This window comes from Bidens hawaiensis, unplaced genomic scaffold, assembly GCF_021521415.1.
Source record: "Bidens hawaiensis isolate Kalapana, Puna unplaced genomic scaffold, B.hawaiensis_p1.1 tig00008534_1, whole genome shotgun sequence".
Taxonomy (NCBI): domain Eukaryota; kingdom Viridiplantae; phylum Streptophyta; class Magnoliopsida; order Asterales; family Asteraceae; genus Bidens; species Bidens hawaiensis.
This window is the reverse complement of record NW_027491609.1, coordinates 276,257-301,126: the sequence shown is the minus strand read 5'-3', so window position 1 is coordinate 301,126 and position 24,870 is coordinate 276,257. Positions and strand designations below refer to the sequence as shown.

At 31.8% G+C, this 24,870-nt stretch overlaps 2 protein-coding genes across 2 annotated transcripts; one reads left to right on the top strand and one right to left on the bottom strand.

The window, feature by feature from the left end:
• The first annotated feature begins 6,618 nt into the window (after nt 1-6,618).
• Nucleotides 6,619-10,155, top strand: LOC143529303 (mitochondrial phosphate carrier protein 3, mitochondrial-like). Its single transcript, XM_077025124.1, has 6 exons — nt 6,619-6,909; nt 8,343-8,704; nt 8,780-8,823; nt 9,385-9,599; nt 9,690-9,814; nt 9,895-10,155. The coding sequence occupies exons 1-6, from the start codon at nt 6,622-6,624 to the stop codon at nt 9,947-9,949; spliced, it is 1,089 nt and encodes a 362-aa protein (XP_076881239.1). The 5' UTR covers nt 6,619-6,621; the 3' UTR covers nt 9,950-10,155.
• Nucleotides 10,156-13,643: 3,488 nt separating this feature from the next.
• On the bottom strand, nt 13,644-20,555 carry LOC143529301 (B3 domain-containing transcription factor FUS3-like). Its single transcript, XM_077025122.1, has 7 exons — nt 19,959-20,555; nt 18,484-18,573; nt 14,872-14,972; nt 14,700-14,746; nt 14,525-14,601; nt 14,348-14,448; nt 13,644-13,984 (listed from the first exon to the last, which is right to left on the bottom strand). The coding sequence occupies exons 1-7, from the start codon at nt 20,553-20,555 to the stop codon at nt 13,729-13,731; spliced, it is 1,269 nt and encodes a 422-aa protein (XP_076881237.1). The 3' UTR covers nt 13,644-13,728.
• Nucleotides 20,556-24,870: the final 4,315 nt, after the last annotated feature.

Here is a 24,870-nt window from a genome sequence, read left to right as displayed (position 1 = left end):
CCATGCACATATATTAATCTTCCTTGGCAAAAACTTATTCCAACTCGTAGGGCATGAACTAATTGTGAATATCAAACCATGAATATTACAAATTTAATGAGTTGTGTGTTATTAAGATGTAAATCATTAATAACATTTTATTTTAATTCAATATTAAATGCGAGAAATATTAAGTTATTCGGGCAGTGTCTTTCGATCTTATGCTCTGGAACTTTATGATATTGTTTTTGTTATGCGATTTGAGATGATTGGTATATGTTTATTGTATTAACTTTTCAAATGAACGTAGAATTAACAAGAGCTTAGTCCATCTCTGTATTCTACATAATTGCATCATTTGATCTTCATTGCATTACTTTAGTTGGTTGTTATGTATTTATTATTAAAGTCTTTCAAAAAGTCATATGATTAGATAGCCTTAACGGGGCATGTATGATCTCACATCATGCACGCACAATCTTGCTTACATTATATAAATCTTGTTAAATCCTCTTTTAATTTTTATATGACATAAAGTACTACTAAAATGCCTACCCACAACCAAGACAAAATACACAACTGGAATGAGTAAATGAGTTAGACAAGTTAACCATGCAAACGTGTAAAGATAACAAAGGAACTTGAACCCAACAAAAAAAATAAGAAATTCGAAACATTCATAACTGGGTATGGGACCGGGTATGTATTTAGCAGGGCTGACTCAGTTTTGTCGAAACCTAAAACGAGTTTTACGGGACCTTTTCTATTGAAAAAAAAAAGTATTTTGCCTATAATCGTTATAAATCGAGATACTGTGATCATTCTTGTTGCAAATTTATAATTAAAAAATACAACCTTAAATACATTGCTCGTAAACTTTTAGACCTTTTAGGTTCTTTGATTTTTATAGGAATTGAAGTTGGAATTAGAAAATTTTCCTTCATAAAATGCATTTGGTTAGTATCTTAATGAATCTGAATTGGAAAACATTCCATCAAATTGTTGTGCATAAAATTAGTGTTTAACATATTTTGTGCATGTAATGGAATAGGAACACAGAGCATAGAACAACCACCGTAACTAATATACTTGATTGCGAGTCATTGGTTTAGTTGATTGAGCATATCTCTTTTAATGTTTCTACAAAGGCAATGATTTCTTTGAACAATTATCACAAGTTGTTCTCTGAATTGTTTAGTGTCCTAATTTATTTGATGCATTTCTCCCTAATAAAATATTTTAAAAGAATGGGGCCTTGGAAGCGTGAGGTCCTAAAGCTAGGGCTTGGGTTGTTTTACCCATGGGTCTGCTATTGTAGTTAGTGTTAAGATATTTCATAAAAAAGGGCAATTTCATAAAATAGTAACCAAGTTTCAAAAGTGTTTTAATTAGGTCATTCATTCATATTTTTCTAAACACTTTTGTAACTATGAGAGTGGTATCGATACCATACATAATTACCTAAAAATACATACTTTTTTACTCAAATCATAACAATTTACTATTATTTTTTATTTTATTTGTTATTGGAAACAGAATAAGTTATGAATTTATTTACTTTCAAGTTTTATAATCTAATTTTCTTAGGTAATAAGATTGTATAACATTAAAACAATAAGAATTGTATGGATAAGTCCTATAAATCCTAATGAATAATTACTATATAAACACCCGTCATGTTGTCATCCTTAAAAACATATCAAATTCAACATTAAAAATACTCTCATATCTTAAATATATATAAACGAAACCTTTAAAAGCTCTCTGGTTGTTCCCTACATTATTTCAAGCCATCATATTGTTTTATTTGTAAATAGAGGTTTCTCGTGCATTTGATTCGAATTCACGGGTATGGACCTCATCAAACCCAGATAGCCCTTAAACGGGTTATAACACCTCATTAAATTAATAATTATTCTCACCAAATATTTGATATCAAAATCCTAATAAATAGAATATACTAAAAAATAATATATGATTTAAAAAAAAGTATTATTTATAATTAATAACAATTTTATAATAAAAAATTAAGTTGTCATGGGTCTCACCAAACCCAGAGACTTTTAAACCGGGTTATAACATCTTACTTATTTGTGAAACCATTTCATCAACAAATCCTAAGTATATTACTAACAACCTTACAATTAATAAAATTAAAATTCAAAATATATAAATATTAAAAACGAACAACCCCATAATACTGGGACAAAAGCTAGTTCTATCCTACTATACTATTAAAACAAATGAGATTGTCTTCACATGCCCCTTCTCTATTGGCCCATTACCTTTGTTTCCAAATATATCTTACACTTCTCTAACTTTCTTAACAATCAAATAAATCAAAAAGAAATTAAATTACTAATAATTAATGTAAGCATTTAACTTTAAGTTTCAAAACCAGCTTTCCAATATTCAATTGTTTCAACTTCAATACCCGGTTTCCTTGATATTCAATTCCTTTTAACCTAATCACCCAAATCTCTCTTTCAATCGGCCATTATTTTACATCGATCCTATGATTATTTCATTTGATCCTGCAAATATAATCGACACCGGAGTTTGGCTAAATAAGTGTGATCGACGATAAGATCGGTAGTTAGGACTTAGGAGAGTAAATAAAGTTGGTTTTAATGTTTACAGGTCTTATGATTTGATCATTTTGATTATATTTTAAATAATACATATTGAAGATACCAAACATGACAGTTTATTAATTATGCATCTATTTGTGTTCAATAGTTATTATATGTTATATGAACATTTAGATTAACAAATACTATAATACCAACATTAAAGTTGTTACTTTAAATTTCAATTATTTGTATCTACGTATAACAAATAGACCTAAGTTTGAATAGTTTTTAAAAATTTAGACACTCACTTGGCTTTATATATTTGGAAACAACCAAATATTACTTATTAAATTAAAACTTATATTATATAAACAGTAACTGACTAAATTTTGGTTTGACATTTCTTATTTTATGTATAAAATTCAAAATAGACAGTTACTTTTAAAACTTGTCTTGTGTTATGCCTTTAATCTCGCAATCTTTCCCTTTTTTTTACAAATGATGTTAATACAATTACAGTTGTTTGATATTGCAATTAAAAACTTTTAAATACATTATATTTTTGTTTATGTGTTCTAAAATACTCATACATCTCATGTCTCATTATCGATTAATTGTATATATTTGGGTCTAAGACTCACATCTTTCACATCGTATCAAGGTATGTTTTCAGTATCGTTTCATTAATATATAAAATTTTGAAAAAAAGGAAGGGACTTTAACGAACTCTACTGAACGTTGGATTTGAATCACAGTCAAACGATGTTAAGCGCATATGTGTATTCATGCGTAACATATATGGCAAAATGATCGGTCAGGTTTTCCTTTCATATTTTATTTTGCTTTTTTTTCCTTCCGGTTTTAGAATGAGAGGTCAAGGATATATCAGTCATTGCACGTGCCAAATTGAAGACGATATTTGCCTAAAGGAAGGTAAAATATGGCATTATCTACACCATATTCGACTTTTTGTTTAGACTAGTTCAGGATACAGTGATTTTAAAGTTCAATATGTCATTCAACGGGTTTTCTTTCATATTTTATTTTGTTTTTTTACTGGTTTTAGATAGGAGAGGACAAGGATATATCAGTCACGACACGAGTCAGGTTGAAGATGATATTTGCCAAGAGGAAGGTAAAATATGACATTCTCTACATCATAATCTATTTTTTGTTGGTTCATAATACTAATACTCTGATTTTATCATTTTAACAATAAATATTTAATTCAACGGGTTTTTCTTTCGTATCTTATTTTATTTTGTTTTCTGGTTTTGGATAGGAGAGGACAAGGATATATCAGTCATGGCATATTGGCATGCGTCAAGTTGAAGAAGATATTAGCCAAGAAGAATGTAAAATATGACATTCTCTACACCATATTCTACTTTGTGTTAGACGGGTTCACGATATTACGAATTTAAATATGTAAGATATTCAAAGTATATAAAATATAAATAAGTTAATCTTCTAATCTAGAAAGAGAAGAAATGGCAAAGAAAACATACATGTGTGTTGAAAGTAGAATGATCAAAGAATGATGGGCCTGTTGTCCATAGGGACGGGCCTGTTGACCCTCAAAAGTTCGGTGTTGAATTGGCCCGTATGGAAGTTCGAACCTTTATCGTTACTTTTGGTAACTCTAGAAAATTGGTCGGTTTTGATCTTTCACTTCAATAATATGGTTGGTTTATTTAATGGAACATTTAGATTTAAAACATAATTTGTTAAGATGAAAGGTTTTTATCTATTTCAAAATAAAGTCGATAGGGATGTTTGATCTTTGAGAGGTAGTAATTGATATGGTTGTTTTTTTAACTAAATAATTATAACCTGATCAATGTTTTTTTTTAATCTTTGCATATTTTGTTCAAAATGTTAATGCAGGGGTTGATAGGTTGTTTTAATACAGTTACGACCCAAAAAGGTTGAGTAACTATCCAAATACATGTAGATTTTGACACGGGTTGGATTAAGCTATAATGGTTTTTGTCCAACACTTAATAAAACTTTTTAAGCACTTAGCGTAATTTATGTCCACATAAGTTAAAGGATATAATATCGATTTCACATAGATACATCAGTTTAGTTTGGATAACCGAGAAGTACAAAAGGTGAATTGAATTATGGGCCTCGAAGATAAAGCTTATGCCTTGTTCTTGAGTTTTTTAACCAAGGAAAGAAAAGGAAAGAAGAGGGAAGGATAAGAAAGGGAAGGGAATGAAAGGAAATTTTTTTTAATTAAGTGTGTTCTTGAGTTGGAAGGAAATTAGAGAGAAGGAAAGGATAACTATGTTAAAAAATAGTTATCCTTAGTAATCATCCCATTTTTGGGAGGCTAACTTATTGGAGAAATACATTAATTAAATCCCTCCTAACTCCTCCTACTCTTTACCTTTCCATCCTAAAAAAAAACTCAAGAACACCCATTTTTAACTATCCTTAGTTTTCCTTTCCTTTCCCTCCTTTAACAAAACTCAAGAACAAGGCGTTAGAGTTAAAATTAAATGGTTGGTTTATGTATTCAGTGTTATGTGCCGATTTGAATTAATAATAAAAGAGTTGAAGTATATTATTTTATATCCGCGTGTTTTGATGTATTTTTGGTTTAATCCAATTTGTTATTCGGATAGAAATCATATCATTAATGTATATACTTTTTTACCTTTTTGTTGGGCCAATAAAATTGATAAAAAAAATGCTGGAATCTTCTCAACCTCCTCAATAATAGCTAAGTATGGAACTTGAGCAAATTCAGGCACTTCGAGCAAAGTTTTCACTATCCCAAGCAAATTATGTTATGCGAGTAAGGTTATCTTCTTGAATTTTTCTAAGTGTCAAGCTTCGAGCAAGCTACACTTCGTCAAGCAAGGTTGGTATTCTATCGAGTATAGTTTTCACACAAGCAAACACTTGGTTGTCTGAGCATAAACCAAGTCTACAAGCAAGCTTGGTGGGTCGAGCAAAGATAAAATAAATGAGGATCTCAAGTTTGCTTGTGAGAAGTAAGTGGATTTATTCTAAGTATTTTTTCAAGTAAAGTTCAATCTCGAGCAAGTTATAGTACCAGAGTATACTTTGCTTGCTCCAATAACCCTTAGTGAAGATTGGAGAGATCAAGAAGAACAAGTTAAACAGAAGACAGTTTCACGTTATAGTTTGTTTTGTAATTACCATTAACAAAAGTAAAAGCCAGTCTCTCACAAGATTGAGATATACTTGAGAGACCCGGTTTTTACACATGGTCAACTGTATGTAGCTTGATTAAGAGTGAAGAGTAAATACGGTGTTGAAATGCTTATTTTAGACAACAAGGTATAGCTACAAACAAAACAACAAATATGTTTTATAAGAAAACTTTTAATACTTTATGAACTTTATGTTTTAAGTTTTCAGTTATGTTTGTAAATATCGTACTATAAAACTTATTTTTTCGTAAATTTATGTTTTTAATAGCTTTGTTTCCATATGAATATGAATTGCAATTATAAACTATATTGTCATCTCAAAAAGCATATTCAAAAATATGTTTTCCTTTCAAATTGTATATGTGTGTACTTCAAAATTTCTATATTTTCACCCGTGTCGTACACGAGTCAACAACCTAGTATATTATTGACAACCTTACAATAAATAAAATTAAAATTCAAAATATTTAAATATTAAAAACGAACAACCCCATAATACTGGAACAAAAGCTAGTTCTATTCTAAAATATACAAATCCAAAATAATTCAATAGGGATCCTAAGTTTAGTATCCTTGTGTTAACACATAGTGGAGTCAGTTGACGATATACTGGGTATATATCTTAGGTAAAAAAAAAATCCATACTTCCAAATCTCATGAACCACTAGTTAGTCCACTACCAATTCACACTTAACAGAATAAACATGTTCTAAAAGAAAAAAAATGGAAATGGGACACGTTGCAGTCAGGCATTGGATGGTATTTAGGTCTTGGACGGGTTCATCGCATTGGTCAACTTCTTCTCTTCATTTGCAGAGGAAATCGGATCGGAGGCTAATTAATTTTATAAATCCTCCCTCCCTCCCTCTGTAATATAATCAATGGATAAGTCTCAGCGTCAATCTCTGATCCCCAATTTCCTATACTCGGCCCCCTCATCAACCACCAGTCTGCTCAAGGCCAGAGCCACTCCCAACCTATTTCCTTCTTCTGATAATAATAATAATAATAATAAGAGCTTTGTGGTTGCTGCTCCCAGTGAGCCCTTTGGTAAGATCGAGATGTACTCCCCTCAGTTCTACGCCGCCTGTACGGCTGGTGGAATCCTCAGCTGCGGTCTCACGCATATGACCGTTACTCCGCTTGATCTCGTTAAATGCAACATGCAGGTATACAGGACGTTTCATTTCAGATTTATCAGCTGTATTTGTTGAAATTCACTTGTTTATATCATTTGTTGGATTTGCTCTGGTGCAATGAATTTCTCTATTTGCTGATGTTGTGTTAGATGCAACACAGGCTAGATCTCTTTGGTCTGTGTGTGTATATATATATAACACCAAAAGTTATCTAATATTAATACTTAAGTCTTAATACCAAAATCATAAAAGTCAAAACACAAATTAACAATATTTTTAATTTACGACATGATTTAATCAATTAATCGAAAGCCATGAAATCATCCTCAGATTTAGGGCTTAGGGTTAAATCAAATGGAATTGGGCTCTGGGCCAAAAAAAGGTAACGCGAATCATCTTTGGGCCAAAAAGTTTACAAATTTGGGTCAAAAATTTTGAACTGATAAACTCGCCAATAAACCCGATATGTCGGTAGTCAAATAGCGGCAAAATATCGGTAGATAGCGCCGCAAATATCGGAACGGATATTTGGGCCGATATTTCGACCGCTATTTTACAGATGGACCGATAACCGCTATAGCACCGATATTGATAGCATAGCTATTAGTTGATCATGTTCCTTTATGCATACTAAGATATTAATCTGACAGATTTCTTGGTGGCACCTGTAAATCTTTTATTGTCACCCTCCTTTCAAATATACGTGAGTTAGTTAGTCAATTCATTATGTAACTACCAAAGAAACACACAAGTGGTGACCATTACTTCATGGTCAAAACATACGGACTCATTATAGAAACCAAAATAACGAAAATGGACAAAATAAATTGAGATATTACGATCAGGTTTCTTTATACCTACAGTAAACAGAAGCCTACTTTTAAAGCTCCAATAGAGCTGAGCGTGAGCGCGCACTCGAGCATAAAAATAAGCTTGCTTAGTATACAAGCCAGGGCTTGAGCTTTCTTATCGAGCTCAAGCTAGCTCGCGGGCCTAAATTACTCTATTAGGTATATACATTTTAATCAATATTTTAGACATATATGTGTATAATATGTATTTTTTTTAACTTGGTTTCTATAATGAGTTGCTATGTTTTGGTCACTAAAACAATGGTCACTAGTCTAGCTGTATGTTACTTTGGTGGTGCACAACATATTTGGGCTAACTGATTCATATATATTTGAAAGTTGGTGTCAAAGAAACTTGATTGGCTAATGGACAGAAGTATTTGTTAAAAGATATTGAAGTTTGTTCATGTGTCTTTCATTCACAATCATTTGTGCCGTGTATGACGTTGAAAATTAAATAAATCTATCAATAGCAACATCACAAAGCAAGGAACACATCTCTGACTAGAGACACATATAAGACAGTGTTATCACTTAGTACAATCCATACTACTAAACCAAATATACAATTAGATTATTTTAATTAACTTTTTTACTTTTTTGATTAATTAGATTGACCCTGTTAAGTACAAGAGTATATCGTCTGGTTTCGGGGTATTGCTGAAAGAACAGGGTGTCAGGGGCTTCTTTAGGGGTTGGGTTCCTACCCTGCTCGGTTACAGTGCTCAGGGTGCCTGCAAGTTCGGGTTTTACGAGTTCTTCAAGAAATACTACTCTGATATTGCTGGCCCAGAGTATGCTACCAAGTACAAGACTTTGATCTACCTCGCTGGTTCTGCATCCGCTGAGCTGATTGCTGATGTAGCTCTATGTCCTATGGAGGCGGTTAAGGTCCGTGTCCAAACACAACCTGGTTTTGCCAGAGGTCTTGGTGATGGACTTCCTAAGTTTGTTCGATCCGAGGGCGCACTCGGGTATGTGCATTTTAGTTTGTTTTTGTTTTTAGTTAGTACTTGTTCACATAATTGAATTTTGTCATATTTTTGTAGGTTATACAAGGGATTGGTGCCACTGTGGGGACGCCAAATACCATGTAAGTAGGGTTGTAAACAAACCTAATCAAACGAGATCTTGTTCATGTTCGGTCGTTAAGCACTTATCGGACAAACGACGGTTCAAGAACAAAAACCAAACGAGTTTTTTGTGTTTCTATTCCTTCTTTGTTCGTGTTTGTTTGTGTCTGATCGTTAATTTCATAATAACGCAAACACAAACCAAGATATATAATTTTGATAAATATATATTATAGCATTTTTAAACTCAAGTATTAAACATTATCATCCAAAATAAATATAAACTTAAGTACTAGGGTTTCTACTATAAAATTTTAGACAATAAACTAACGAAAATATAAAAGGTTTAAACGTTGAGATACTAAACAAAAATTTCGAAAGCCTTTAAAGATGGAAACTATCGAATATAAACCAACGAACATGACGAGTAAACTAGCAAACATTAACAAACATGAACTGGTATATTACCAAACGTTCACGAAGACAGAGACACAATTGTGCGACCTTTGTTTGTGTTGGTTCTTTAATTATGGGAATTTGTTCATGATTGTTCATTTATTAAACGACTGATTAATTTGCAGATACAATGATGAAGTTTGCTTCATTTGAGACAATTGTGGAGATGTTTTACAAATACGCGATCCCAACACCCAAAAACGAGTGCAGCAAATCGTTTCAACTGGGTGTTAGTTTTGCTGGTGGATACGTGGCAGGTGTTCTTTGTGCTATTGTATCTCATCCTGCTGATAATCTTGTCTCATTTCTTAACAATGCTAAAGGAGCCAGTGTTGGAGATGTGAGTGTTTTTTGTTCATCTTATGTTACAAACTCTTTATTAATTCTCATTCGTCAAAATAAGCAAAAAAATATATTATTTTTATTTTAGGCTGTTAAGAAACTTGGAGTTTGGGGTCTTTTCACCCGAGGGCTTCCGTTGCGTATCGTGATGATCGGGACACTCACGGGTGCTCAATGGGGAATTTATGACGCTTTCAAAGTGTTTGTTGGACTGTAAGTTGTAACAAAAGCTGTCATTTTATTTTCATTGCACTTTGATGCCACAGTTATAACTAACTAAATGTTGTTTACAGGCCAACTACCGGTGGTGCTGCACCACCTGCCGCCATCGAGGCCGCGAAATCCTAGAACACGTGGCGGTTGTGTGAACCGAATCATTGCTTTTCTCATTATTATTTTTGGACGTCTTAAATAGGTAAGGAGGTTTGTTATGTTGAAAGTTTTGGCGTACGATTGATTTTGGTACGAAATGTGTATCATGAAAAATAGGACAACATCAATAATGGGCCTATGAGATATGATTATAGGGACCCTTTCTAAAACAGCTGCTTGTTAATGCAGGGTTTCCCCTTTATTTATTGTGTTACTTGATACGTTCTGTTCTTTCAATTGCTTAACATGTTTACGATTGAATGGACTACACAGTCTTATGAAACAAGTAGCCTAATGGCACATGAATAAAATAGATGTGGGGAGAAAGAGATAATTATATTATTGATTGATTGATTGATTGATGCATAATAAAATGAGAGAGATATTTATAGGATGGAAAAGATTGGGGAAGAAGTTAATTTATTTTAGGAGTTAATAACCATAACAATAATTTATAATAACACCATCTTGGTTACAACTTCATATGATTGGATGTATTATCTCATTAAACCTTGCCAGGAAAACCAAGTATGATAAAATCATAGTTAAGGTAAAAATCGAAAGAGTGCAACATGTATTATCTTCCGTTGATTTATATGCCCTTTAAAAATGATAAGTATCGATCTTTTGTCAAGGTTTGCCCAAAACTTCTGTAGTCAGTGATTCACTTCGTACGTGCAAATTCTTATGTTGACCAAGCTTGTATGATGTTCATCTATGACTTCGGGCGCCTCCTCTTGTAAACGAATAACCCAAATTACTGTGTTGTGTTACATTCATTGTATCTGCAAGACTAACCAAACTTATTTTGATATGTTAGTAGAATAAAATGTCAATTTTTTTCATACTTGAATTACATGTTTTAACCAGTTTTGATGTCTCCTGGCTGGCCGTAGAAAAACATTAATGCGCATATGCATTGTTGGACAATGTTTAGCATACACAAAAGATGTACTTTGATAGATTGATAAACATATAATTACATATATACTTGAACTATATGTTGAGTAATAATCATACTATGTCAAGGTCTTACAAAATTTCCCCCTCAAAAAGTTCGATAGTTTCTCTCGTTGATGTGTATATCTCATTACGGTAAACCTTTGTTATAATGAACCACAAACTTATATCCTTCCTTTCAATGTATCTTCTGATTTATACGATGCTCGACCTGACTATTTTGCACGTGTAATATACCTTTATTGAATACGTTTTTAAGGTTATGATATCAATGCTTCATCCTAATTTTACCAGACGAGAACGAAAGATGCCCTTTATAAACCCATTCATTGATGGTATATCTCAAGCTCATTATAAGATCCAAATAAAGTACCCACAATTAGAGATACTTACATAATATATACGTTTAATATCGACTTGAAAATACACATATCTTAAATCTTAAATGTATATAAACGAAATATTTAAAAGCTCCTAGTTGTTTCCTATATCCTCCCAAGCTACTTGATTGCTTTATTTGTAAATAGAGTTTTCTCATACATTTGACCCGAATTTACGGGTATGAGTCTCATCAAACCCAAATAGCCCTTAAACGGGTTATAACATCTCATTAAATTAAAAATTAATCTTACCAAATATTTGATATGAAAATCCTATAAAATAGAGATATACCAAAAATTAATATTCGTTTTTTTAAATATATTATTATATTAAGAAACAATTTTCTAATAAAAAAAATAAACGAATCATAAGTCTCACCAGAACCATATAGTTTCTAAACCGAGTTATAGCATCTTATTTATTTGTAAAACCCTTTCACCCCAATATAATACCTCCATTTAATTTCCAAAACCACAAACCCATAAATATTATATTACATTATATGAAACTTCAAAAGTTAACCATTAAAGATCACGAGAATACGCTAGTAGTGTAGAGAAACAGACAATTAAAATTCATGAAACAAACATGCACATAATGGTATTTGATACTGACCTCAATCCAAGTAGTTCTTACTTTGTACGCCTACATGCACACACCATTACGAGCAACGCCAATTTCACCAGCTATAGCATATAGAGATCTTCGTACATCAAGCTATCGATAAAATAGATCGGCTGAGTTGTGAGGTTGGTTGACATGAGTTCACCAAATAAATAAAATGAGCCTAGAGTGTCATCTGAATAGATTTTGTCATATATGAAACTTGCACCCATCTGTTCCTCGACGGTAGGAATATTAATAAGTGATTCGTCTTCCAGTCTTGGAAGATTCTCACTACTACCTGCCTCATCGAAAAACTCCCCAACCCTAGGTCGCTCGGATTGCTATCTCTTAAGCTACGGTTTCTATGATTACTTATTTTAATATATTTATCATTTATGTGCAGGGGAGGCTCGGAGGGTGTGCGAGGCGCACCATCGGCCAGGGCGTCATTAGTTTCGGGGGCACAAACGTTTTTATACATATTACATATATATGTTTTTTGGTGTTAAAAATAAAATTATTTGCAATGGTTTATAAGATAATTACATGCTAAGAATGATTTCTGCTTATAATAGATCGGTCGATAAAAGTTTTATCCATGTACATTAGCGAATAAAATATTTTCGTTAAAAACATATGAGCCTTTTTATTTTGGCTCGGCCGAGGTATTTAAATTTTCGAAGACGGCCCTGTTTATGTGCTTCTCTTTCTTCTATATTGTAGGGATGGGCGTTTTCGGTATCGATACCGGTACTGAATTCGGTACCAATTTGGTACCAAGTTTTTAGTTTTCAGTATGGTACCGGTATTTTTCGAATTTTGCATGAAATACCAGTACCGAACCGAACATTTAGGTACCGGCACCAGATATTTCAATTTTTCAGGATCGGTACCGATACCATCCCGAGCTCATCCCTACTGCCACGTGCTATTTCGGGTGTTCTAGGCAGCTAACTATAACAAAATTTTAACAACACATGGGGGGCATGATGTTGAGCCATTGAACCCTATGAATGTTTCCACCTTCGAGGAACATTTGAGTCCAAGTTTCATTTATGACACAAAGCTATTCCGATGACGCACTATACTCACTTGATTTCTTTGGTAGACTAATGTCAAGCAGCCCGCAACTCAACCAGTCTATTTGATTGATAACTTGACATATGACTATCTACACATGCTCTAGTTGGTGGAACAGATGATACTAGTATTTAGATAACGAGCTTTACTTATTTATAATTTTGTGTGGGAAGTTTTGGCGTAGGTTATGGTATGCAACTAGAAATAGTATTGCATCTTTTATAAGGCAGTTAGTGAATGCAAGTTGATGCTGGTTTTTACCTCTATTTATAATCATGAATTTTTTGGTGTTATTTGATTTGATACGTTCTTTCAGTTGATTGGTTAACATATATAGCCAAACATGCACTTGTTTTTTTATTGAGATTTTCAGCTTTTATTTTATTTTTTTCAAGGAATATTGATTAGTGCGTATTATATATATTTAAAACAACTAAGAATATATCATCCAACCATCTTTAATATAAACCATAAAAAGTTACCATTAAACATGATGAGTACAGATACAGATACAGGCAAGCACTTAATTAATATCCAAGCTAGAAACATGCACACAATGGTCTTGATACAGAACTTAATTCAAGTACGTAGTTCTTAATTGTATGCTGGACATCCAAAAGAAAGCACTACCAAATACACACACACACCGAGTTTCTCACATACTCGATTTCTTATTTTGAACGCCTACCTTCACACACCATTACTAGCAACCACCGGCTCTCCAACAACTAGAGCAAGTACAGATCGTCGTATGTTAAAGTGTCAATCAAGTACACGGGTTGTGTTGCGGGATTGTTGGACATCAGCCCAAAAAAATCGAGTGACCCAAAAGTGTCGTCCAAATAGCTCGTGTCGTATATAAAGCTCGGACTCAAATGTTCCTCCGAGCGAGGAACATTTGTTGGGTAGTTGGCCGGGTTGATTAGCTCCACATCAAGCCCTCTCCAAGTGTTGTCCTGGTTCATGAAACCAGAATTGTTAACACTTACATCACCATTGTTGACATTGTTAGCATTTACGCATGGTGTGTCGATAGTGCTAACATTGATGCATGGTGTGTTCACGGTGTTAAGATTGACACATTGTGTGTTCACGGTGTTAAGATTGACGCATGGTGTGTTGACAGTGTTAACATTGATGCTTGGTGTGTTGACACGTGTAACGTTGACATTGACACCCGGTGTGTTGACACGTGTAGTGTTGACATTGACACATGGTGTGTTAACATTGATGCTTGGTGCGTTGACACGTGCGGTGTTGACATTGACACACGGTGCGTTAACATTGATGCTTGGTGTGTTGACACATGTACTGTTGACGCATGTAGTGTTGACGCATGGTGTAAACATTGGCGGTGGTGGCGGTGGTGGGTTGACAATGATTAAGTTTGAATTCGCTTCTTTCTTTGCATATTCCTCAACTTCAAAAGCTTTTACAGCATGGATCACCTAATTTGAAAAAAAATGAGAATTTTTACTTGCTCAATCAGATAAATTATTAAGGCGAAAACGAGTGTATGCTTACATAGTTCATCTGCACGGTGTCTCGATACACCATTATGTAGTCACCAACTTGCAGTTCATGCTCCTCAGCAAAATCTCCTAAAAAGATCAAGAATTTAATTGCTAACGGTTTACATTTTAGTATTTTAAAAATAAAATTTAGAAGTTAATCAAACCCAAAAATTATGAAAACATACCAGTCCCCTCAAGAACATACATACGACTGTTGTTGTTTGGCCAGAACCTGTTGAAGGATGAGAAACAAAACCGACTTTAAGGTTGTTAAACTAACCTGGTGGACATAACTTTTATATATGTTTAAAAGCATGAAGTGCATTTAATGTCTATTTTTAAGGTTGTTAAACTAACCTAAACTTGAAACACCACACATTCATGCCATCCATGTCATCCATCTCCAAGACAATTCCTTCCTTAACGATGAGACCAGGTAGGTGTGTTTCTGTCGGTTTCTGAAACAAATTAAGCACACGTTTAAAATACAAAATATGCATCCATCCAATATATACTTGTGTTTTTAAATACAAAATATCCTTCTTATATATCAACTCTGCAGATTGTGTCGTTTAACTAGGTTAAAGAAAACAACTTTTCGGGATTTATTTCTTTTCAAAATGACATCTTTTTTTTTCCTCTACAAATTAAAGGACAGAAAACATCTTAATTTTCAAGATTCGTTTCATTTTAAAAATGACAATTTTACCTCTAATTAACGGATAGTACCGGTAGATTTTAGTATTCGTTTCTTTTTACACAACTCTTTTATTTCCTTTTCTTTTCATTTTTATCACTTTTAAAATAAATCAACTTTTTTTTGTGCTATAAAACTATTATAAATGATTTATTTCCGTTTATGTGATTATATGATTTACTTTCTCTCATTTGTTATTATTTTTGAAAAGATTAATTTATACTTTATAGGAGTAAATGAGTCGATTTGAGGCCGAGCTTGTGTAGGTTCAATCTTGGCTCATTTAACTTAAGATTGGAACTCGGTTTGCATGTAGACAAATGACTAATTATAGGTGTAAATAAGCCAAGTAGACCTTAAGCTATTAGAGATCAATTTACTCAAATAAATAAATAAATAAATAAATAAGCAAATAATACATATATGTAAAAGTCTTAATCAACTTATATTTATTTTATAAAATAACTTTTTAAATTTATTTATTTTCATTTGTTTGATTAAGTTATATACTTTTTTCTATAATTATTATTACTATTCAAAAACAATAATTAATGTTTTACGGGTGTAAATGAATTGAGCTAAGATTCGGATCATTTAACTTACGAATCAAAATTGGCTCGCAAGTAGATAAATGGTTAACATACGAATCGATTCACTAAACTTTAAAAAAAATGCATATATAAATTTTCAAATAGTTGGTTTTTTATTATTCTTTTAAATAAATATTAAAAATGAATATACATATTTTTATAATAATTGCATTATTTAAAATTTAAAAAGTAGTTATTCAAAAATAACAGGATTTAGAAATCTTTATATTTATATAAATAAATATAATTTGTCAATCTTCTAACTCTTTGTGTATTTATGTGTTTATCAAAAAGGCTTTGGCGGTATTAAGATGATGTTTAAGGCTATGTGTAGTGGAGGAGCTACAAAATGAGGCGTTTTGTGTCATGTGGCGTCAGTCAGTAAAATGGAGGTTTTTGTTTTAGGAGTGTAATGATGTTATAGCCCATATGTATATATATATATATATATATATAATAATAATAATAATAATAATAATAATTAAAGAAAAGGAAGACATGGCGAGAATAAGTGGTCCCCCCCCCAACAATTTGCTCATTTGTAGCCTGAGGCGGTATTGTAACCCCATTATCGCCCCAAAACCACAATTTTCCGCCCGTTACACACACCCTAATAATGTTTTGTCTTTTTAAATTGATGCTAGCATCCTAACTTTCATTTTAAAGGGTTACTTATTTTCTTTTTTAATTTATTTTTTTTACTAGTTTTAGTACCCGTGTGATGCACGGGAAGCTCAAAAGAATTATAATTAAACTATAGAAATTAAATGATTAAATTAAAAAATCCTATATTTTATCAATTTAAATTTAAATAGTTTAATAAGTTCAAATTATATTTTCTAACGGAATATTCATACAAATATGTGGTGCGTTATCATGCAATTTCTTCATAATAAAAAAATATGCACCTAGTGATTTTATAAGTTGTAATTATATTGTTAATGAAATAGCGAATTCTAACAAAAGATGATAAGATGTTTCATTATAAATGACATAAGAAGATAACATCGTATATAAAATTAGCATGAGTAAAAACCCGCTTTTGTATACATATTTGAAAAAGATTGATGAGAACTCCATTGATCCATGGAGGTTGAATGAAGACGTAATAATAAAATTGTTATTGTTATTAATTAATAATTTCTTCTTGATTTTATCTTCTTAGACCTATAAATATCGTTAATTAATTTTTACTACATTCATCTCTTACACTGAAAAGTGTTTATAAATTAATTTAATAAAATAATATATACATGATTTCATTAAAGATATGAATACTTTTATTACACTAACATAAATACCTGTATATTTTTAATTTATATAATCTAAGTAATTAGTTATTTGATAAAATAGTGGATTGATAAGTTTTAATTACACTGACATATATATACATGATTTCATTAAAGATATGAATACTTTTATTACACTAACATAAATATCTGTATATTTTTAATTTATATAATCTAAGTAATTAGTTATTTGATAAAATAGTGGATTGATAAGTTTTAATTACACTGACATAAATCAGTTATCATTAAAAATAGAAAAATAGTTTGAATGAGAAATTTTGACTAGGAATAAATCTTTTTGTGACATGTGTGTCCATTTATTTAGATGTAAAAAATATGTTAGGAAAAAACATGTAGATGTACATGTTAGTATGTATCTTTTCCAAGTTTTTAGGAGATCATACTCAATATTTACTTACTTAGTTTGGACATTTGTTGGGGAGTAGTTAGTTTTCTATATTGAATTTTATTAGAAAAAAAAGGTCATTTAAAATTCTTCTATTGTGGAACTAGCCCAAATAGAAATGAGATCGATCTCGATGTTGAAAATTTTAAATTCTTGGTACCAATTATCAGTATCGAAATATTCGGTTCCCGGTACCAGTATTGAAAGTAAACTTCAGGAAATATTGGTATTGTACCATACTGGTACCGAAACTCAAAACTTTGGTACCGATTCGCTTTTGATACCGATTTAGCTAATCCATAAGCCCAAATAATAAATGTGTAAACTAGTCTTGAGTCTTGACTTGAGTTCAAACCAATCAAGAAAGTAGAGTATGGTGGTAATTAATAGTTACTGATAACAATTGCCGTTCAAAAGAAAAGTTATTTTGTTTTTGGATATCTTGGTTAAAAATTATATGCCTCTCATATTATCATTATTTTTAATAGATATACGAGACCTTTAAATGGTCTGTACACTAATTTAAGTGTTGATAATATTTTTAATATTTTGTTAGCTAATTTAGACTCTCCTTTTAATAAAATTTTTATTTTATTTTTACTTGAACGGCCAACCAAAACATAAATTATATAAAACAATACGTTACAAGCATAAAATTGTTTGGTTCTCTTAAAAGTATATTATACTTTTACTTTTCAAGCTTTTAAAATTATAATAAATTTGACACAAAATCTCAGTAAGCCAGTCACAGTCTATAGTTTGAATAATATAAATTTTGTGTGCATCATCACCAATTTTCACATTGACATACATCCACCATGCGAGTCGTATAGATCTCATACAACTCATATGGTGGGTGTTTGAATAGATCAAATGGTTCGTGAATAACCAAAACCAGATCAAAAAGGTATTTTTCATGAAGAACCAAAATGATATTCGGCTGTCATTCCATAAACTGTTACAAAAACAACGGTAAAAAAAACTAACCTTTGGCAACACAATTCGTTTTAGCACTCCCACGTCACTTTTTTGGAGTTTCTTACTGAAGAGAAATGCTAGCCTTCCCTGCTCAATCATCTAATTAACAGAGATAAATATCAATAGAAAGCTATAATTATTTAAAATGAGATCACATATCTTTTCAACAAAATAAGTTCATATTGACTAGAATAAAACATGCAAAGAATCTCTCCCAACAAATGACCATACACAAACATAACATATAACCATTACTATATGAACTTAAAAAAGAAAATTATATACAAAACTGATTACGGGTAAGGAGTTTAATAAAAATAACCTTTTTTTAGAGTCGATTATACATAGCAATGACAATTTCAGTTTAATAAAAATAACCTTTTTTTAGAGTCGATTATACATAGCAATGACAATTTCCAACACAATACGAAAATGATTAGGTTTTGGGCTTAAAAAACGAACCACATTAAGATTAACTTGTTTAACTACAAATATTTGTTAAGCATGTCGACCCACAAACACGTTTGTAACTTGTTTAATCCATTTTTCGTAACACACCATCTGGATTAACACATTTATAATTTGATTATTAATCGCTAACTCGTCAATTCATTTAACATATATAGATAATGAGTCAAACTTGTCGTGTTCGGGTTAAATAATTGTTAGATTTACGGGTTAGAGATGATGATTTTGACACGAATAGAAAACAAGTCGTGTTTGGATTGAATAATTTTAACTCGTCAACCGACACAATTGAAACCCTAATTACACATACAACCCCCACCATATTTAACCAATTTGATTTAACTACTAAATCTCCATGTACTTGCAAGTTAGAAAGGCAAGTATCACAATTTCTAAAATTGAACTTGACAGAAGTACATGATCCGTTAGAAACCCTAACTATAAATACAACTCTACCATTTTTAATCAATTATATTTAATTAGAAACATATTTTATCAATTTAATTTTTTGATTACTAATTTATGAGATCCTAATTGCAAATCCAAAAGCAAGTATCACAATTGTCAAAATAGTACATGATAAAAGTACATCAATCAAACAAATTTATTCAGTTGAGTTTAACTTCGTAGGGTCCTAATTTCAAATCAAAAAAGCAAGTACAACTATTGCTAAAATAGAACATTTTAAGAAAGTACATAAACCATTGTACAAACACAATAAACTTCAAAAAAGTGGATCTGGTAGAGTCTGGTAATCCAAACCCTAACTTCTTTTTCTTCATAAAACCCCTCTTTTGAATAACCTAACTAACCTCAGGATATTATCTTTTACCAGCATATTTCACTTAGATCCAACAAAATTACACACAAAAAAAGTAGATCTAGAAATAAATTACACAAATCTTCAACAAACCCTTCAACATTACCAGATCTACAAAAAAAAAACAAAAAAAAAAACAATTCTTGAAAAAAAAAAAACACAAGTATTAAAAGAGAGAAGCCACACTCACACTTACATCCACATGACTTCCATTCAGAGGGGCACCGAGGGTATTGTAGGGGCGAAACGGCCGGACAACAGACGTTCCGAGAGAACCTCTCCGGAACCTCGGCATCCGTTTCGGCATCCGTTTCTTCTTCAGAATATCAAAGCGCGCAGCTGTCGCCAGATCTCCGCCGGCCGGACCAGAAACAACAGCCCCAGCCACAGATCCAACATTAACAAGAGATCCAACATTAACAACATGACCAACATCAACAACATGACCAACATCAACAAGAGGCAGAGGGGCAACATTATTATGAGTAGGCATAAAATTATTGTTACTAGCCACAAGATTATTGTTACTAGTAATAATAGGATTATTGTTGGTAGTAAGAAGATTATCATTAGTTAAAATACCATTAAGAGTATTATTAATATTGTGGTCATAGGACATGAAACTCTCAAGGTCTATGTCCATGTCCAAGGTCATGTTATTTTCCGTGTCCACGTCCATGTCCAACCTATTATCATTCTTGGGCATGGGCATGTCCAAGTTCATCTCCATATCAACATCCATCTCAAACCCCTCAAAGACATCGAACACCACACATGCTTCGTTTTTCTCCATAATGTTATTATTATTATTATTATTTTTAAACAGACAGGAGAGGAGAGGAGAGGAGAGAAGAGAGGTGAAATTAGGGTTTGTAAATGTGATTTGGGAAAAGTGGTATGAGAAATTGCAAGGGGGTGGGGTGACATTTGTATAGGCAGCATTCAAGGGGTTAAGTGAAGGAGTGGCCAATGGAAGGGGTGACGAATGTAACAAGGTGATACTGGTAATGGGTTGAGGTGGTGGCTAGAGAGGAAGTACAGGTGTTGCAATTCTTCTGAGAACAATGTTGGGAAAGAAATCATGATTATTTTGGGCCAATGGGGAATGTCATCGCCCACTAATCACCGGAAAATTACATACATAGAAGACGATGCTGTCTAACGGAACTTGCTATTTGGAAAACGCTGCCACGTCACACGGTTATATCTATCTGTCTATGTTGCTTTCACTTCTTGACTTTTTTTTCTTTTTGTCAGTACACTTGTAAAGGGTTTTGATATTTTTTTTTCTTTAAATCTCAAAAATTGTTGATATTATATTTTTGAAAAAAGGATTAAATCATGTTTCGATAATAACTTTTTTAACAACAAAAAGAAAATATGTATATCACACTAGTCACTACAAAAGCTTTATATACTACTCCAATAATTAATTGAAAATACTAAGTTGGTTTATTCAAATGCATATGATGACTGTGTGTATAGAATAGTATAGGAGTAGGGGTGTGGGTGCGCCATGCACACATATCTATGATATGTTTACGTCTATATGATGTGCATTAGCATAATAATTCATCCTATTGTCTGTTATGTCTAGATTCGATTCTACTCTTTGTTTCCATTAATACAAAGTTTGGTGTTCAAACACGGAATGATGTAAACTTTTAGCTTAAACTTTTTTAATAAGTATTTGATATGATTAAGTCTATTTGAAGAAAGTAATTTAAGCAAATGATTAATCTTGCAAAAAACGTTTTTAACAAAATATATAACTAAAAAGTTAACTTAAGCTCACTAATGATAACAATAATACAATAGAAACAACAATGTTTTTGTATTTAATAACATAGGTATAATGATAATAACTATTAAAAGAACATAATAATACAAAGTTGATTTTAAGTTTTAGGAGATTGAGTACGTATTAAGTTTAGAGGGTGTAAAACTATAAATGACTACACGAGGTGTATATAATGTGAAATTTGTGTATTTGTGAATTACCGGTGAGCTAAATAGTAATTTAAGCAAATGTTTATATATTTTTTTTTCACGTTATAATAAACCCAACAACCGCCAACTTCTCCTCCACGCTAGAATATTTCATTTCTAGGTTATAAGTATAACAAAATGTAACACACTTTTATCTTTTGTCTGTTCTATTTTACCTTTATTTTGTGACATTTTGTGTAACATTCTTATATTTTCAAAAAACGTATGTTATATGGTATTAGAAAAACGTACAAAGTACAAACACTGGTGTCTAGTATTACTCATAATGTTACATGAATTTATAGTGGCATACATTAAGAGTAACTAGATAAGAGTTCTATTTCAAATATATTTGTTCATTAAAACACGTGTGGTATGATTGCCAAAATACATTAGTATGGCGTATGGCAAAGGAAGTTTGTTGTAAGCAAATTATTGAACTTTTACAAAAATAGGTCATGTCAAAACATATATAGATTAAAGCCATTAACATGAATTTGTATAATCACTTCGATATATTGGTGTTTCAGAAAAAAAAAATACGTCGATATAGTAATTATATGTTGAGTTGTATTATTTATAAATAGAAATGAAGTTATATTGCTGACTGAATTTATTTATATATTTCTAATTGAATAGATTAATAATATGAGATATAATTTAATAAAATCTTGTGAGATGTGACACATTTCAAATTTTTGGAAACTAAAAAATACTTAAGCCAAAGTTTAGACATTAGAGTGTCGTTCTTCCAGGTTATTATTATTTCTTTTTCTTTTTTTTTTTGTGTGTTAAGCTTATTTACTTTTTTGTATTAAATTATTCGCTACAAAAAGATATTTTTTAATGAACGTGTCACAGCTTGAAAAATGGGGTTGCTTCCTCCGCAAAACTGGGATAAAGTTGAGCCAACAGGTCCCGAGTCAAGATAAATTTATGAGGAAGTGGTATTTCTTTAGGATCTATTCCAGCGTTTAGAAATTGGTTAATAGGTAAAGATACATGTACATGATGCCCGAGGTGTATTCAAAGTGAACTTTGTGTCTTTACGTATATCCTTATATTCCGTATATTATTTTTTTTCTTTTCAAACAACGTACCGGCACCTTCTCGTCAACGTTCATTACTTCATTTGATCCAAGTAATCCGTGTGAGGCTCTTGTCATGGATACACCGGTAAGTCGGTAACAATGACCTCCCGCCAACCCATACATAATACGTATGTTTTCTCTAGAATGATACGTTCCTTATTTCTAGGTTATTAACTATAACAAAATGCAACACACTTTTTGATTATTTTGCTTATTCTATGTATCTTTATTTTTTGACATTTTATATAACACAAGTATTTCTACTCGCGTGTAACGCGGTGGGAATTCGGTCGGTACCCGTTTGATGTTATGCTAGAAGTTTTGTGGTTAAGCTGAAAATTTAAAAGTTTTGTTACCAAAGTTATAAATCTAAAAATTTCATACAAAAATTGAAGTACCAAAAACATAAAGGTATGAAGCTTAGGTCATAAAGCTAAAAAACCGAACTTTGAGGGGCAAAATGTTAAAGAAGTGAAACCTAGATGGGAAAACAAAGAACAAAACTATGAAAGGCTAGAATGTTTAAAATGAAACTTAGGTGACAAATTTTTTCAAAAAATCAAACTTTGAAAATTGTGTATTAAATTATATATCCATATCTATATTATATATAATATATAATCAATGAGCAAATTAAGATGTTTGTTTTAAGTGATTTACAAATTTTAGTGCATAAGATATAAGTGTAACAAAGGACAAAGTAGTCTTTTAAACACAATCTATACACGTTTATTTGATTTCAACAACTATAATTACAAATTTGATACCTCAACTTTAGTCAAATTTTGTTAATTTAAAAAATAATTACAATTTTCATCCATCATGTTTACCCAATTTTTACTGTAATTTCATTCCTTTTGGTTTTCTTGTTATATATTTTACAAAAATATGATTAAAACTAAATCTGAACATACCAATTTAACGACCTTATTTTTATTAACGTGCCAATATAAATTTTTTGTAAAACAGATAAACGGTTTAAATTGTACAAGTCATTAATGCATGAATATATGCATGATTTTACAAGTTAGTTTTACAACTAAAAATTAATTACAAATATAGTACCTCAACATTAATCAAATTTTGTTATTTTAAGAATTACTTACAACTTTAACCCCTTATGTTTATATAAATATTATTTTCTTTTGATATGTTTTACAAAAATATGATTAAAGGTACTCAAATCATATAAATAAATATCAAAATAATCAAGGCGAACTTGTGTTTAAGATCTTATCTTTAATTTCGAGTTGAGCTGAGTCGGCTCGGTATGATGTTCGACTCGAGCTAGGCTTGGCTCGCTAACAACCATTTAAGTTTTGTTTCCTGCTACATTGTGCGAGCATCTAACTAGTAATTTTATAAGTATCAAGTAATACGGTATAAGTAAACTGTCCAATACGTATTAGTGTTACTCCTAATGTTACATGAATCTTTAGTGTGACATAAAGAGTGTAGAGGTAGGGTATTAAGCCCACCATTTAACAACTATAATACCCAAACCAAGCGCAACCAAAGCGCCAGGTGGAACAAAAAGTGAGAGTAACTGCCATGCGTCAGGGATAACACATGGCGCTAAGGCGGTTTCTTAAAATAATACATATCCCCTGACGCCTAGGGAATGGTACCGCAAAGGTCTCATAAGCATGGGACAAAAAGGTACAATCCACATGGGAATAAGCGCCCAACCAATAGGGACGGAACAACACACGAGGGATAGTACAAACAGTACGAAATGTCCTTGTCAAAAGCCATGATGCCCACCAACTTCCACCAACCTCCACAATTACAAGAATGGAGAATATTATTGGTGGAAGGACATGACAACGTGGTTGACCACCCTTTCTCTCTCTCCTCCGGCTATAAATACCAGTTGATCTCCAAATGGTGAGGGATATACATTCTCTCATTTTCATTAAATATATTCCATACTACCGAATACTGATTCTCACGCCGGAGGGTGGCTACGAGATCCCCCCTCATTCCTCGTAACGAGCTCACGGTGTTCTGTTTTGCAGGATACACTCA